The sequence below is a fragment of the Oncorhynchus clarkii genome, chromosome 16 (genome assembly GCF_045791955.1).
Source record: "Oncorhynchus clarkii lewisi isolate Uvic-CL-2024 chromosome 16, UVic_Ocla_1.0, whole genome shotgun sequence".
Classification (NCBI taxonomy): Eukaryota; Metazoa; Chordata; class Actinopteri; order Salmoniformes; family Salmonidae; genus Oncorhynchus; species Oncorhynchus clarkii.
Window position 1 is genome coordinate 57,493,597 of NC_092162.1, and position 16,411 is coordinate 57,510,007.

General features: G+C 45.1%; 1 protein-coding gene across 1 annotated transcript in view; it reads left to right on the forward strand.

Annotated features, from left to right (window-relative positions):
* The window catches only part of LOC139368801 (protein bicaudal D homolog 2-like), a 79,822-nt gene that overhangs the window by 35,171 nt on the left and 28,240 nt on the right, over positions 1-16,411 (forward strand). The window contains exons 3-8 of the mRNA XM_071108164.1: positions 9,994-10,146; positions 11,391-11,605; positions 11,742-11,988; positions 14,781-15,038; positions 15,325-15,528; positions 15,701-16,225. Of these exons, the coding sequence (XP_070964265.1) occupies positions 9,994-10,146; positions 11,391-11,605; positions 11,742-11,988; positions 14,781-15,038; positions 15,325-15,528; positions 15,701-16,225 (1,602 nt within the window). The remainder of the gene's footprint in view (positions 1-9,993; positions 10,147-11,390; positions 11,606-11,741; positions 11,989-14,780; positions 15,039-15,324; positions 15,529-15,700; positions 16,226-16,411) is intronic.

Consider the following 16,411-nt stretch of genomic DNA (forward strand, 5'->3'; position numbering starts at 1 on the left):
GGTTGGGGGCTGTACGCACCTGAAGAGCTGAGTGAAAGATTTATTTTTAGAAACGCTGTGCACAAGCATAAAAGTTGGTTTAATTTACTTACATTGTTAGTAGGTTACATTGTTAGTAGGTTGATTTTAGAAAACACTGTGCACAGGCATAAAAGTTGGTCTAATTTACTTATTGTTAGTAGGTTACATTGTTTTGTTCACAAGCTAGGTTATTTGTCAATGTTTGAGATTCAACTGCTAGGGAAGAGAAGACAACGCTTCTATTAGTCAGACTCAATCTCACAGGCACAAACATGAGTGGAGCCGCGTTACCACAGGAAAATAGATTTTGTCTGGTACATTTTTAAATCTACCTGCCACAGTGGCTGGAGTACCAAAAATGTCATTTGAGGCCCTGATCATTATCAGTAGTGATAAATTAGAGGGAGACTGGTGGCAGTTGTGTAATCAGGGTTAGTGAGTGAGCAGCAGGATAAGTATAAAACATTGTAGCAGCAGATACACATACCCATACTAGCATTGAAGTGGTCCCGATTAATCAAACCTGCCCTCACTTGCACAATGTACACACCCATATATATTTGCTATACATCCAGATACTGTTTACTGTGGCTACTACACCACAGTTTCAGACTTGCGTGACTGCATTGCTACCGATAGAACTCCGCTTGGCGTGTCCAGGCAGGACTAATCACACCCTGATCGTTTCAGCCCCTGTGGTGAACTGGCACAGATCAGGCTGATTTAACTAGCGCCATCATGGCTGTCATATTGATGTGGTCCTGAGACTGCAACCCTAGGGATCTGGGCAGGCCTGAAATGACACAGGGAGAGAGCAGGGAGTGTCTGCTGGCGAGTGCTCTGCTGGCGAGTGCTCTGCTGGCGAGTGCTCTGCTGGCGAGTGCTCTGCTGTGGTGTGATGGAGGGAAAGGTTAACAACTGCTGCTGGTGAAAGGAGATCAAACTTGAGTATAACTTTATATATCAGACATTGGCTATAGTACATCTACTGTGGTTACAGGTTACTTGTTGCTTTAGTAATGGGTGAAACTTAAGGCATTTATGCTGCTGCACTGGGACTCATTACGCAGGGTACAGGCACTAGGTCCTGAGACTGGCAGCACGTGCCCATCATCCAGCCCTGGCGTCAGTGACGTCACTCTCCTCTCACATCAGATCTGGCATTCCTCCCTTGCTTGAGAGCGCCAGCCGTGCCATCCGCCTGCCCTCTTGTCTGCGGAGGGACAGATAAGAGCCAATTATCGAGGAATGTGTATACAGTGAGTGTGTGTGCGCACATGCGTGGATTTGCCTGCGTGTCATGTGGGTGTGTCAAGGTTGAGCCAGCGGCGAAGAGATTGATGTCAACTGTGTATAGGAGTTTTTCAAAGTTTGATTTGTTTGTTTGTGTGGGTCTGTGTAATCTGAGGAAAATATGTTTCTCTAATATGGTCATACATTTGGCAGAGGTTCAGGAAGTGCAGCTCAGTTTTCACCTCATTTTGTGGGCAGTGTGCACATAGCCTGTCGACTCTTGAGAGCTAGGTCTGCCTTTCTCAATAGCAAGGCTAACCTCACGGAGTCTGTACACAGTCAAAGCTTTTCTTCATTTTGGGTCAGTCACAGTGGTCAGGTATTCTGCCACTGTTTACTCTCTGTTTAGGGCCAAATAGCATTCTAGTTTGCTCAGTTTTTTGGTTAATTCTTTCCATGTTTTCTCATGATTTGGTTGGGTCTAATTGTGTTGCTGTCCTGGGGCTATATGGGGTCTGTTTGTGTTTGTGAACAGAGTCCCAGGGCCACTTGCTTAGGGGAGTCTTCTCCAGGTTCATCTCTCTAAAGTTGATGGCTTTGTTATGGAAGGTTTGGAAGTCGCTTTCTTTTAGGTGGTTGTAGAATTGAATGTCTTTCTGGATTTTGATAATTAGCGGGTATTGTCCTAATTCTGCTCTGCATGAATTACTTGGTGTTTTACGTTGTACATGGAGGATGTTTTTGCAGAATTCTGCATGCAGTCTCTCAATTTGGTGTCCCATTTTGTCGCTCTCTCTCTTTCATTCTTTCTCTCTCCCTTTGTCTCCCCCTCTCTCTCTCTCACCCTTCCTTGTTTAACCCCTCTCCTCAAATCCCTCCATGTTGGGATTCAGCAGGTTTGGTTAAACTCTGCGACAGCGTTTTGCTGCTCAAGTTTAGCGATTACTCCAGTTCTCGGAGGGGGGGGGGGGGGGGGGGGGGGAGACTCCGTCTCTGAGTGAGTTTGACACCCCGTCTGTTTGACCCCCCCCGTCTGGAAAAACGTCTGTTGAGAGCTTAATGAATCCCCACACTTTGCTTTGAGCCAGCTAAAGACTAGTGTTTATTACGGAGATTTGGGCAAAGAAGTTCTTAAGACGACATTTACTTCACATGGACTTACGATTTTCGACAGATCCGGGATTCCTCCGTTATATAGGCCAGTTGCTACTTGGCTCTGGGACTGGAATTAGTCTTAAGATTGGCTTTCTGGAAACCAGATGTCCTTCTCCAAAATGTAGCTCACATGTTTTTATACTTAGGCTGTGTGATTGAGGTCTAAAATAGGAGGCCTTTCTGAGTAAACACATGAAAACCTGAACACAAGAATCAGCCCCCACTTAATGAACACATGAATCCACGTATTCCTATGTACTAACCCCACTTACATCGCTCTTTCTCTGTGAATACAGAGAAGCTGATTTTAGAGCCATATTAATGCTGGGAGCAAGTCTTCAGTAACAGTGCTGTTACTGGTGCTCGACTGGTGTCTTTGTGTGTGGCTCTGTCTGCCTGAAGGAGCCAACTCCATTGTGAACACACACACACACACACACACACACACACACACACACACACACACACACACACACACACACACACACACACACACACACACACACACACACACACACAGGGACTGGTGCAGTGGCATGGTGGGTGGCCAGGGCTAATTGGCTAGATGGAGGGGGTTGGAGTGTAAATCTCACTATTTGCAGGAGATAGTGACACCCCTCCACTGGCACTTTATGGGCACCGGGAGGTGAGGTAGCGGGCGGAAGGCAGACAGCGGGTGGATCCAGGGCACTGAGGCTGGCATTGTGATGGGGACTGAGGACACTGAAAGGACCCTTTGTCAGCTAGCTTTAAAATTAGGCAGCTAGGGAAGGAGGGAGAAAGGGAGAGGGTGGCAAGAGGACCTGGAGAGTGTGAAATAGAGGAGAATAGGAGAGAAAAATCAGAGAGGTTTAATGAGAATTAACAGAGCCCCTAATCGTGATGTGTTTCTTTCTTTTTCTGGGAAATGCTTGGCAAACCTGCTTTAGTCAGGGGGATGATTTTATTCAAACCTCTGTCAGTTGATCTGTCATGAGACTGGTCACTGTTTGCTTTGCCCCGTGACTGTTGACCTTCTTTATCTATGAGAGGTTTAAAATAGAAAAATAGGCAGTCTCTAGACAGCCTAAACAACCCTTGATACAGTACCTGTCTGCTATATCGGATGCAGACATTTTTATGATACTTAAATTGTGTCAGAAAGGTTCAGGCACCATGTGAGAGATCATTTTCATGATGTCCCATAGACATTAATGACCAGTGCTGTCAAAAATCTGTTTTTCCTGTGTTTTATATAATATTGTTACAGATGATGAAACTAACATTGTAAAAGTGTGACAAAATGTTATCCATGTTATTTCCTGATTGTATTTTCAACCAGGAACTATCTACACAGGCCCTTCTAATCAACAGGTTTGCATGGGCAGGAGTAACTGCTTTCCATGGGGACGTCACCATGCGGTAAATTGGTTATTCTACAAAGGGTTGGTCAAAACAAACATTGGGATTGGTTGAGACGCATTCTAAGCCATACTAAAAAACCTGTTTAGCACGGGTCAGCCTATGACTTAAAATGTGAATCTTGTTTTCTGTTACTTCTGAGAAATCCCTGCACATCCACTGTCCCATCAGCCCAGCCAGCCAATTCATTAACTTGATCTCCACTGTAAAAAGCATCTAGACATTATTCCCCAAATGCTTCTAGCCTAACATTTGCTATCTGTATCTGCACATTTGCAACATTGTTTCAATATTGAAATTTGATCTCCACTGTCCTATTGGGAATGAACCTGCCAGTCAAAATTATGAATAGGTATCATTTTTATGGATATAAACAAATAAATGAAATACAGCTACTTTGCTGTTATTCTTGCTGCACAGTTTGACGTGACTGTGTTAGCCGTAGTTGGCTAGCTAGCAAGCAAGGGAGGAGAGCGTTGCCAGCCAGCATGGCAACGGAACATTTAGAACAAACGACTGGGTCACGTTCATAGATACAGAACAAAAAGACTTAACATCCGGGTCAGGTCTCTGGCAACCTAACCAATAGAACGAAAGGTCAGCTGGCTTGGCTAGCAACCGTAGATGTGTCGGGACTAGGCCTATATTTTTGTTGAGGGATGAAATAGTAGCCTATGAATACATTGATCAAAATAACGTTTTTTTATTTAATTGGTAACCTGAAGGTTAGCAACAAACCGCACAGCAGCACGTAGTGTCAAGATACTTTGCTTATAACAGGGTTTGTACCATAATATTTTATGTCACCGCCCTGGGATCTAAAGGTCCTGAGTTCACCTCTCGGAGGATACGTTTTGACCATTCTCTGTCGTGTATAGTTTGGACTCCCCCGCCCATACCAGTCACAACACACACACATGCCCGGTGTGTACTTATTTTCAATTATTAGATAGCTCTTAAAAGTGCATCATTGAGTGGCAATGAACAGGGTGTGTGATGTGTGTACTACTTTGCACGTCTTGCTTCTACGGAGGAGAGAACGATGGAAACTGGAGAGACCAACTCTCAAGGAATACATCATTGCCCTCATCCGTCAGATGCACTCCACCCCGCTCCACTCCACTGCTTAATGGCAGGGTGACGGATTGTGTTCCCTGAAACACGTACACCAGGAGATTGACAGAGCCCCGGGCCCTCTCTATGCGCTGGTCTCACTGGAACATCTAGCTCCTCTGCTGCGCGATATCAGAGAAGACCACCATTGTCCCGGGAAACATTCGGATGACCACCTCGAAATCAGCACGTCTGTGTACCCTTGGTGTATCCTAGGTTGTTTCCACCAAGGTGGATGACAAGGATGTCAGGGGGAGAAGTATGTAGCACAGCCCTCTGTTGTTGCAGAATACAGAGCACCTAATATAACAGTCAGTAATGTATGGAAATAGTTCATGGATAGGCTGCATGTTGATTATTTGTGTATTTTCCAGGAGCTTGCGTGATTGTCTTGTTAAAAGAGATCAGGGAAAGGTTTTGCAGCTTACTCCATATTGGCTTAAATACGCTTCTGGTTTTTCTCTTCCCTCTGGAAAATCAGCTGTTAATATAAATGAAATACGAATAACTACATTATTTCTGTTGACATTTGTCATTGTGTATTTTTACATTACAGTATTGCTGTGTTATGCTGAATCATGTTGTATAATAATGTTACATAATCACCTTCCGGTGTAAAAAATAAACACGTTATAAGTGAGACGCAGGCATTGGTCTAAATCCGAAAAATAATTGAAATTCACATGAGCATCACAATGCATACTTCACCCATGCTCTACCAAGGTTTTCTAGCACACCGCTTTGACCTACTACAGTATCTATGTTGGTCTATTGTACTTCCAACAATAGATTGCTTAGGATTCAAACCTTCTCAAACAGTCAAATCCATACTCCTCAGCGGGATAATGGACTTTACATCGTCCTGCTATTTAAATCATGTGTATATCATTAGACTATTGTGAGTTTGTATTATTGTAGCATCATCATCTTTATTGCAAAAAATAAATATAAATACACACAAATGTAAGCTACATAGTAGTTTGACTGAGGTAATGAACTGTCCATTGTTCAGCACAGCAATTGATAAAACAGGACCATGTTTGAAAAACAAGCTTATGAGCTCAAGTCAGTATTACACAGCTTACAGGTACAGAAATCAGGAATGCAGACAGGCTCTGTAGACCTCTATATCTAGATGAGTGACTGTGTCCAACACACCACCGCTTGCTGTTATGTAGAGGACCTACTGACCTGATGGTGTTGTCAGTATAAAAGCAAAGGTTGCTTTCAGATAATAAAAAAAGCTTGAAAAGGTCATGGAATGGGGTAATGTCTTCGTGTGGGGTGGGAAGAACACAATACATTACCTTGTATGCAGTACAAATCCCATTATTGTGAGCCAGACAGTGCTGTCATATCAGTAATCCCTCTTCGTGCCATCTGGGAATCTTGTACCGTCTTTCCAGGGAAGGGAAATGGGAAAAGGTAGTAAATGTGGGATTTTCAGGGAAAAACACACTAGATATCCCATCCTATTAAGACCAAGCCAGAGTCTAACCACAGTTTCAAAACCCACCTAATCTACAGCGGTATTGAGCTGTAACCTCTAACATAGTGATTTACCGAGTTATAGAGCTATTTTCAATAGCGGTGATTGTGAAAAGCTCAAACACTTTAGGCACTAACTCTAAGCTTTGCTGAGACATGAGCTGGTTAAGACTCAGTATGCTGTCGAAGGCGGTTTTAGTTGTCAAATTGGAGCTATAGGTTTGAAAGTGTTCAGTAGAGTTCCAGTATGACTGAATGAGCTCAGAGGAGGGAGCTCTGACCTCTAGAATCTACTGAGCCAGTGCTTTCATATCCTTTACAGCAGCACCCACTGCATCCCATATAGAGAGAGGATTCGACCACAGTCAAGGACTTATCAGAGGACACAGAGATATGCACACACACTGTATACTGCACATTAGGCTTAATTTATCACTACAGCTATGCTTGTGTACTTGTGCACAGTTTGCACACATTAACATTAATACTCTTAAGTATTATCCAAACACACACACTCCCCAGTCAGGTGGGTTTGAGTGTGTGTGTCTGAGTGAGGCAGTTGGTGTGTGCCTGTAGTGACAGCAGGCAGGGAGTCTTCATAAACCACACATCTCTTTATGTTAATCAGACACCTCACATTGACAGGGTCCTTAATGTCAAATGTCAACAAAACCAGAAACCCCCAGGGGAGGGCTCTGTCATTCGCCTGAGTAAATGTTATTCACGTTTTATGACAGCCACACACTCAGCCATCATAGCACCCGCTGTGTAACTACGACCCACCTTTTCTGTCCGGCAGAATTGCAGACACCCCTTCACGCAGTCCCCGAGGACCTCTGCATGGTCAGTGATGGCGGGAGCAGAGTGGGCTCTTACGGACAGCAGGGTGTAAGGTCAAAACCCTCGTTTGCATCCTAATCGGTTTGAGGAGCCTCTTAATCAGTTTGTGTGGTGGTCTGTATTCATTAAGGCCAGACAGCACTGACCCTCCAGCTGAGGCAACTGACCCTGGACTGGAAGAGACCGTTCCATATTACTTAGACTGGACCACCTGGCTATCTTTGTCAATCCTGCACATGACAAATCACTGTAGAGAAAAGGGAAACAGACTTGCACTGTAGATTGCGCTAACATAGAATTAGCCTGCTCCTGGACTTAAGTAGTTCACTATTTTACAACATGATGTTAGATGGTTCCTCACCTTGATAGTAGTCTATGGGCCAGGAGAAATTGTAATCCAAAAATATGGGTTCACTACAATCTTCAGCTAACCTTAGCCACCGCTAGCTAAAAATATATGGAAGTGATGGGGGCATGACCAAAAGCACTTGAAATCTACTCAAATAAACTCCATATTTGGTTTGAGGTTACTTCAAGGTGATATGGACATTAAAAAAAAGTTATGTTCACATGCCCCTATCATTACCATTGATTTTTAGCTAGCGGTGTCTAAAGTTAGCTGAAGTTTGTAGTGGCTGTTTAAAGAAAACTGAACCATGGATTACAATTTCTCCTGGCCCATAGACTACTATCAGGTTGAGGAACCATCTCGCATCATATTGTAAAATAGTTAACTGCTCCTTTAAGTCTCTACTCTGGAACTCTCTCCATTGAACATGCTCTTAAGTCCAGAAGTAGTGTCATTGAGATGGCCTTATTTTGACCCTGCGTGCAGAAACTCTCAGTCCTGCAGCTGTGCTCTGTTCATTTTAGCTTTCTGAGAAATGTCAGTGGTGTCACTGCTAAATGTAGTCTATAGGTGAAGGAATTACACTGCTGAGTGTTGTTGATAGGGTCCAACCAAATGAGTCAGAATGTCTCGTATGGGGCTTTAGGTCTTGACTTCAGCACAGCCGTCATGTCATTTACATTTTACAGATAAGCAGGCAAGAGCCCCTTCTACATTCCAACTTTTCTCATTATAGTCAGTGTATTTCAGTCAGCCTAACCCTTCACTTACTGTGCAGGCTTAACCTGGCTATTTAAGCATAGCCTACCATTCAAGTGTGGAATGTACACCAGAGCAGGGAAATACACAGACATTTAAGTGTACTGTAAAGTCCAAAGACTGTAGGTAATGATTTAGCCACTGTAGTTGTATGGCGATTGTATCGAATCCTTCCTGCCTTCCCAAGATTCCAAAGTGTAATTACAGTGTAGTATTATCGTGATTGGTGTGATCTGTATGGTAGATCATGCATTATTCATCAATGCACCAATACCAGGATTTTCACACCGGCAGGATAGACTATGCCCACGCTCATTATACATGCACGCGACCTCATGAATATTCATGAGTCTTCATCCAACCATCAACATCAATCGGATGATGCTCTTAGTGATTAATTATTACAGAGAGATAATGAGGAGCATGTACTTCAACGGGGATTTAGCATCGCTCTGAAAACATGCTAACGTTGGAAACACATTCTACAGATATAATGGTGTCTGCAAGCTAAGATAATAATAGCATATTAAGTCCTATTAGATGGGTAATGGACAGTAATAAAGACAAATGGGTTGATTCAATTGGTTAAATTGATTAAATTGGTTAAACTGATGAGTCAAATTACTGAGATGTTTTTGTAGAATGCATTTCAAACTTTCCACATACTCAATCAACACCTGTTCTTAAAGATAGTGACCCCTCTGATTTGTGACTGGAGTGACGTGTGTGTTGAGGGACACTCCTTTTTCACCTTAACTCGGTCACATGAAAGGATTAGAGGTTGTGTGTCACGCTACACACATGCACGCATAATCAAAGAGACCCCACTGCATGGCTGAACTCACTCTCAAAATGAATGGATTCATACACTGATAACTGCAGAAAACAGGTTGCACATGCTCGCTCTCAAAGTCACACACACATACATTCAGAGCAAGCACCACACACGCCTTTACTGAATATCTCCTTACTGCAGAGCTTTTATGTAGTCTAACCTTCAGACTTAGGCATTTGTAAGCGAAGGGGCGACTGGCTGGGATGGGTAGGGATGGGGGATGACAGGGGAAGGTTTAAGGGGTGGTAGGGGAGGTATTCGAGGCCAACGGAGGGGAAGGAAGGGGTATGAAGGAGGACAGACAGGGGGACAGAGCGAGACGGTGAGGACACAGGCTGGCTGCTCTGCAGGGCTTACAGTATCTGATCCTATTGGCTTTGAGCCTGTCAGTCTGTCATCGTAGGAGGGGAACAGGGAGTTATCTCTGAGTTCTCTCTCTCCTCTCTTCCCTCGCTACATTCTTACATTCAAGTGATTCATGGAGACGAGGCCAAGCTCACTGCAAGGTGGGAGATGCTGCATTCAGCTGTATCTGTATTACAGTAAGCATGTTAATCTGTCAGGTATTGATAACACATGCTAGCGTCTGTACTACATCGAGCTGCTCCGACATCTTTATGCATCAATACATGTAGGCTACTGTACTCAAGTCTAACATACAGTGCCTTCGGAAACTATTCAGACCCCTTGACTTTTTCCACATTTTGTTACGTTACAGCCTTATTCTAATTTATTACGATCCCTTTCTCTCCATCCCTCCCTCCTCTTCTCCCTCTGTCCCTGTCGTTCACCCCTACAGAACATCCAAGTGGTGGAGCTGCAGCGGACCCGTCTGCGTGATGACATCAAAGAGTATAAGTTCCGGGAGGCACGTCTGCTGCAGGACTACACAGAGCTGGAGGAGGAGAACATCTCCTTTCAGAAACAGGTTTCCGGGCTCAAACAGACCCAGGTGAAGAGCAACACCACTACACCGGGGAGAGGAGGGGGGGGGGGGGGGGTCGCTAGGTTGGCAAATGGGGATGTGGGATAGTAAGGAGAATAGGTAAGGGAACATCATCCTGAAGAAACGGGTCTCTTTGCTCAACAGAGGGTTGGGGTGGGGCTAGATGGGATGGGGGAAGGGAAATGAGATGAGATCAACCCATCAAGCATTTCACTTTTGTATTCGTCGCATGTGACAAATAAAATGTTATGTGATCTTTACATCACAGGAGGTTGGTGGCACCTTAATTGGGGAGGATGGGCTTGTGGTAATGGCTGGCGCGGAATAGGTGGAATGTTATCAAATACATTAAACATGGTTTCCTTGTGTTTTGATGCCATTCCATTCGCTCCGTTCCAGCCATTATTATGTGCCGTCCTCCCCTCAGCAGCCTCCACTGCTTTACATGCACTCTCTTGCTTCTGTAGGCTTCTCCTCCACTCACACTTCATTATGAACCCCTCACTGCGTATAGCTGAATCTGCTCGAGGCCCAGTTAACCCAGGCTCTCTGAACCTAGGCTTTGCACTACTGTCTACCACACACCCCAGTCTATGCAACTCACAGTTGTCCATGTATTCACACCATAGACCTCTGTCTGTCTGCACTCTCCAGTGTCTGCTGCTCACATCGACCTGGAATACACTGATTTAATTCAGATTGTATTAACCTCGCTCAGATTTAATAAAGCGATGCGCCTTTATGTGGAGGCCTATTTGCACCTAGAGAGAGAAGAAGCGTGTCTGAATGTGACACAATTGAATGTAGTGTTTCTGGTAATCCCCACTTCTAGCCAGTTTTCCCTCTCCGTATGCCACAGAGACGGAGAGAGATGCGGTGTTGCAAAGCAAATACTCTGAGTTTAATTCACACCAATGGCAAAAAAAATGGGGGATTTCCTTTCAAAATAATTTTTTAAATGTGGGAACTGCTAACACTTCACATGCCGCATATCCAGGGATTATGTTTGTTAAATTTAAAGGCATGATTTTAAAACAGAAGGCTGTAGGCTAGAGTATTAATTGGCAAATGTAAGATTACAGTACCAAATCCTATTTAAATGAAAAGGCAATTTTGCACTTTTAAAAGCCCCCTTTTTATGGTGACAAAACAAGTTGATTAAACCAGTATGGTGTCCTATTTCCATTTCCCCTATATAAGCCCACCTTTATGCTTTTATTAACACCTACCTGTCTGTCCCGCCCCTACAGGTGGAGTTTGAGGGTCTGAAGCACGAGATTCGTCGTCTGGAGGAAGACACCCAGTTCCTGAACAGCCAATTGGAGGACGCCATCCGCCTGAAGGAGATTGCCGAGCGACAGCTAGGGGAAGCCCTGGAGACCATCAAGACTGAGTGCGAGCAGAAGGCCGCCCTAAGGAAAGAGCTCTCCCACTACATGAGCATAGGCGACTCTATGTACCACAGGTACATACACAATCAAAGGCACCAATTTCATCTGTAACACCTCATCCATCAAAACCCTGTACAATATAATAAAAAGCATTATGAGAATAACTGTGAAATTCATGTTATCATGTTCTGGTCCTCTCCCTCTTCCCAGCCCCCTCAGCATCTCTCTGGATGGGCTCAAGTTCAGCGATGACGCAGGCACGGAACCCAACAACGACGAGGCTCTCCATGGTTACGAGAATGGCTTCAGCAAGCTTGCCAACGCCATCACTGAGGACAACCGTGCGTCCACGCCCAAGAAGGGTGACCTGTTCCGCCCCGTCCCCAGCCTGGTAGACGACCTGCTGAGTGAACTCAACATCTCTGAGATCCAGAAACTCAAACAGCAGCTGCTGCAGGTACATAGACAGTTAATTTGAGTATGTCTGTGTATGACTGTGCATGAGAGGGATAACAGTCAGGAATATCCAGCTGCTGCAGCTATAACCATAATGTTGCATTCAGTGAATCTGTTGCACTGTGTATGACTGTGCATGAGAGGGATAACAGTCAGGAATATCCAGCTGCTACAGCTATAACCATAATGTTGCATTCAGTGAATCTGTTACACTGTGTATGACTGTGCATGAGAGGGATAACAGTCAGGAATATCCAGCTGCTGCAGCTATAACCATAATCATACTGTGTATGATATGAATGACGTCAAGGTTTGAATTACTCATTGATATTAAAATGTTCAAAACAAACTTTGATATCTTCAAAGCCTACGGGAACGTTGTCGTGCCCAGGATCCTCAGTCACCCTCGTAATTAAAATGTTTGTTGGGAGTGGGGAATAGAAGAATGGACTATTGACTGCACACTGTGTGTAGACTCTCTTAATATACACTTTCACAGTGTATTTGAAGGCCCAGTCTACACACACTAACATACATGTAAATTAGTTATGAAAAGCATTATCAATATTTTCTTCTGAGATCCAATAACGATGTACATCAGAGGGACCTGACCAATGCACTTAGCTCCTATTTCTAGCCTAGTGGTCAAATAGGAGCTAAGTGCAATGGTCCGGTCACTCTGAGGAAGACGTTAGTCACCTGTTCTCATTCTGTTCTCATCCACGACAATGGATTAGTGTGAGCTAAAAACAATGATCTGCCTTTTATGTTGAGTGCTCCAACTGCTTTCTGCCATGAATTAGTCCTTTTAGAAGTGTTTAGAAGCTCTTCTCATGATTTTTGTCATTGTTGTTGAGCACCCCTCCTTTCCTGTTTGCTGAAGCGTAGGCCCACCCGAACGCTGTACATCAATCTTCCCCCGCAAGGGTCCAGAAGGATATTTATTCAATAGTAGAGCTCTTGAGAAGGCTCAATCTATCACTTGTTGATTTATTAAATGTCATTGGTCCAGAGAAGCCAAAGGGAGATCAAAGTCAATTACAGCATAGAGTCATAGAGTCCAATACTTTAAGTGTACACATAGCGAATACTGATGAGGGCTTTTTTACCTCAGGCTGTCATGTACTGTAGATCTCTGTATAGCCTCATCAGCTCTTAGAGCCTACATACAGTACCATTCATTGGAATCAGAATGATTTCCTTGACTACCCTAGAAGCCAAGCCTCTTGTTGGAATGTGAAGTCGGCCGGTCGACTCGGTCAGACAAGTGTGTCCAGTGGCTGCCCCCCCCCCCCCCCCCACCCCCGGAGGCCACACACATGAGGCGCCACCACCGGTCGATCTGCCATCTGTCAGAACATCAGAACACCACAGCTGTCTCCATGGTTACCAGTGTACTGGTTGAATACCTGTGGGTGAAAAGACTCAATTCCCCCCCCAACACATCACAATGAGGTTGTCACCAGGTTGCCTCTAGGTTACCATAGCATTTCCTTGGTATGAGTACCATGACATTTAACCCGATCCGGTCCTTTGATACTGAATTTCTGAGGCAACAGCAGGCCTTAGTGTTCAGCATTAAGCCAACATAGTGTCAACCAGCCCTGTGGGTCCCCTCCTCTGGCCGGAATTGCAACAGGGAAACCCAAACCTCTACTCAATAATTCAACTGCTCTGATGCCATTCTCTCTCTCCTCGCCCTATCAATCACAGACCGATTAATCAATCCCAGACATCCGCTCGCAGCAGGTCACCCTACTCTTCAGTTACAGCAGAATCAATACTCCCACTGTGCAATCAGATCCAAAATGGCTACCGTGGGAGTATGATTCTCACTCATGCGAACCAGTTGCCCTTTTACACAGTAGGCCCAGTGGCCCATATGCCTTTTACATATTTAGGTCACGTCCATCTGCATTAGAGGATGGAAGATGAGTCCTAGCTGTAAGCAGCAGGCATCTTTAATATGCCAAACGTCTACTCTGAGGAAATCATTTGATTAAGACACTCCTCAAGCTTGGCATTACCAAGATGCTTGTCAAGGTCATCAACAAGAATTAGGGAGGGGGACAGATTGAGGGCGGGGTATGGTAAGGGGGGCGGTGTATGGAAAGCTGTATCCTTAGTCTAAGTATCATCACATAATTAAGTTTGTATATACTTTACTTAAAAATACAGTATGCTGAGAGCTAAAAGTTCCTTTCCTTTCTGACTGTTCATGTCTAAATATTCTAGATAGATATTTATTAAACCATTTCCTCCTTTTGAGTCCTCTCATCAAGACATATTCATCCCAGCTGAATAACAGAGCAAGATTAACAGTGATACTCATCTATTATTGACACACCATCAGCCCCTGAAAATAGCTGGGTGCCTCTGAGGCCTGCACTACTCTGTGTGAGTGCTTGTGTGTGTAAATGGACCCAGCTCTGGTCCCTCTGCCAACACAGAGTTGAACCCATTCCAGATTTCTCCAAGGTCATACAGGCTCTGAATTGGCACAGAGATGCACTGTCTTTGGTCACATACTGTAGTGTTCTTAGTGAGTCCTTCAAACCACCAGAGATATCTGTTATATTGAAAAACCGCCACCATCATCCTTCAGGACATTCATTTGCATTAGGTAGTCTGAGACAGAGAGGGATAGAGCAACACAAGGAAATGGGAAGATTATGTCTGCATAATTATGTCTGAATTCTAATGTTTATCAATTGTCTCAGTCACTTTTCTGTCCAGACACTTACCTTACCAACTTAATAAATCTGTCTTATGTTCTGTCTCCTCCGTCTCTAGATGGAGCGTGAGAAGGTGTCTCTGGTGTCCACGCTGCAGGACTCCCAGAAGCAGTTGGAGCAGGCCCACGGGGCCCTGGAGGAGCACCAGGACAAGGTCAGCCGTCTCACCGAGAACCTCAACGCCATCCGGAGGCTACAGGCCAGCAAGGAGCGCCAGTCAGCCCTGGACAATGAGAAGGAGCGCGACAGCAACGAGGACGGGGACTACTACGAGGTGGACATCAACGGACCCGAGATCCTGGAATGCAAGTACAAGGTAATTGAACATGTATACAAACACATATACTGTAAGCACACACAAACGTTTGTTTTACTATCCTTGTGGGGACCAAACAAGTGATTCCCATTCAAAATCCTATTTTCCCAAAATCCTATTTTCCCTAACCCTAACCCCTAAACCTAACCCCAATTCTAACCCTAAACCTACCCCCTAAGCCTAAAATAACACACACACACACACACACAGACACAGACACAGACACACACACACACACACAGAGATGTTGAAGCTATTCCTGAAACTCTGCCTCTGATGGGCTCAGGTTGCGGTGTCGGAGGCAGGTGAGCTAAAGGAGGAGCTGAAAACCCTGAAGGCAGAGTACCACTCCTGTCAGTCACACTATGAGGAGGAGCGAGGCCGTCTGGAGACTCATGTCACAGCCCTTGGAGAGAAGCTGGCCTCTCTGGAGAAGACCAGCCACGTGGAGAGAGAGGAGAAGGCCAGGCTGGAGAAGGCGCTGCGCAAGGTGAGAAACATATTTTTCTGTTTGTGTTATATTGGTGATATCTGTAGTTGATTTTTAAAACTTTTCTCTGTGTATGAATTGTGTATATATTTTTTTTCATACTTGCAAACCAGATTTCTCACAAACGACTGGTTTATTAATTGATAAAGTATCTCTATTTCTATCTGTAAAGGTGAGTGACGTGGCAGGCGAGTCCCAGGGCAGCCTGAGCGTAGCGCAGGACGAGCTGGTCACCTTCAGCGAGGAGCTGGCCACACTCTACAACCACGTGTGCATGTGCAACAACCAGACTCCCAACCGCGTCATGCTCGACTTCTACAAGCAGGGCAAGGGCGGGCGCACCAGCCCTGAGGGTCGCGGCCGCCGCTCCCCCATACTGCTCACTAAGGGCCTGTTCCCCGTCCCCGAAGCTGCCGACAGCACCCCGTCCCCTGTCTCCTCTCCCCCCTCGCCCCGGGAACCAATGAACGTGTACAACCTGGTGGCCATCATCCGGGACCAGATCAAGCACCTCCAGCTGGCGGTGGACCGCACCACAGAGCTGTCCCGTCAGAGGATGGCCTCTCTGGAGCTAGGCACAGTGGCTGATAAGGACAAGGAGGCCTGCATGGGGGAAATTCTCAAACTCAAGTCCCTCCTCAGCACCAAGAGGGAGCAGATCGCCACCCTGAGGACCGTGCTCAAAGCCAACAAACAGGTCAGATACTGAATCTCTCTGTTTGTATCTCCCTCCCCTCCCCTAATAATCAAAGTCAGGAGACTGAGGCAGGGAGGTAGCTGTCTGAAGCGTGTTCAGCTGTCACAGCAAATGCACTGCAGCTAAAAGTCACAACAAAACACCATGAGGGTGTGGGTTTGTGTCCATGTGAAAAGATGAATGCTC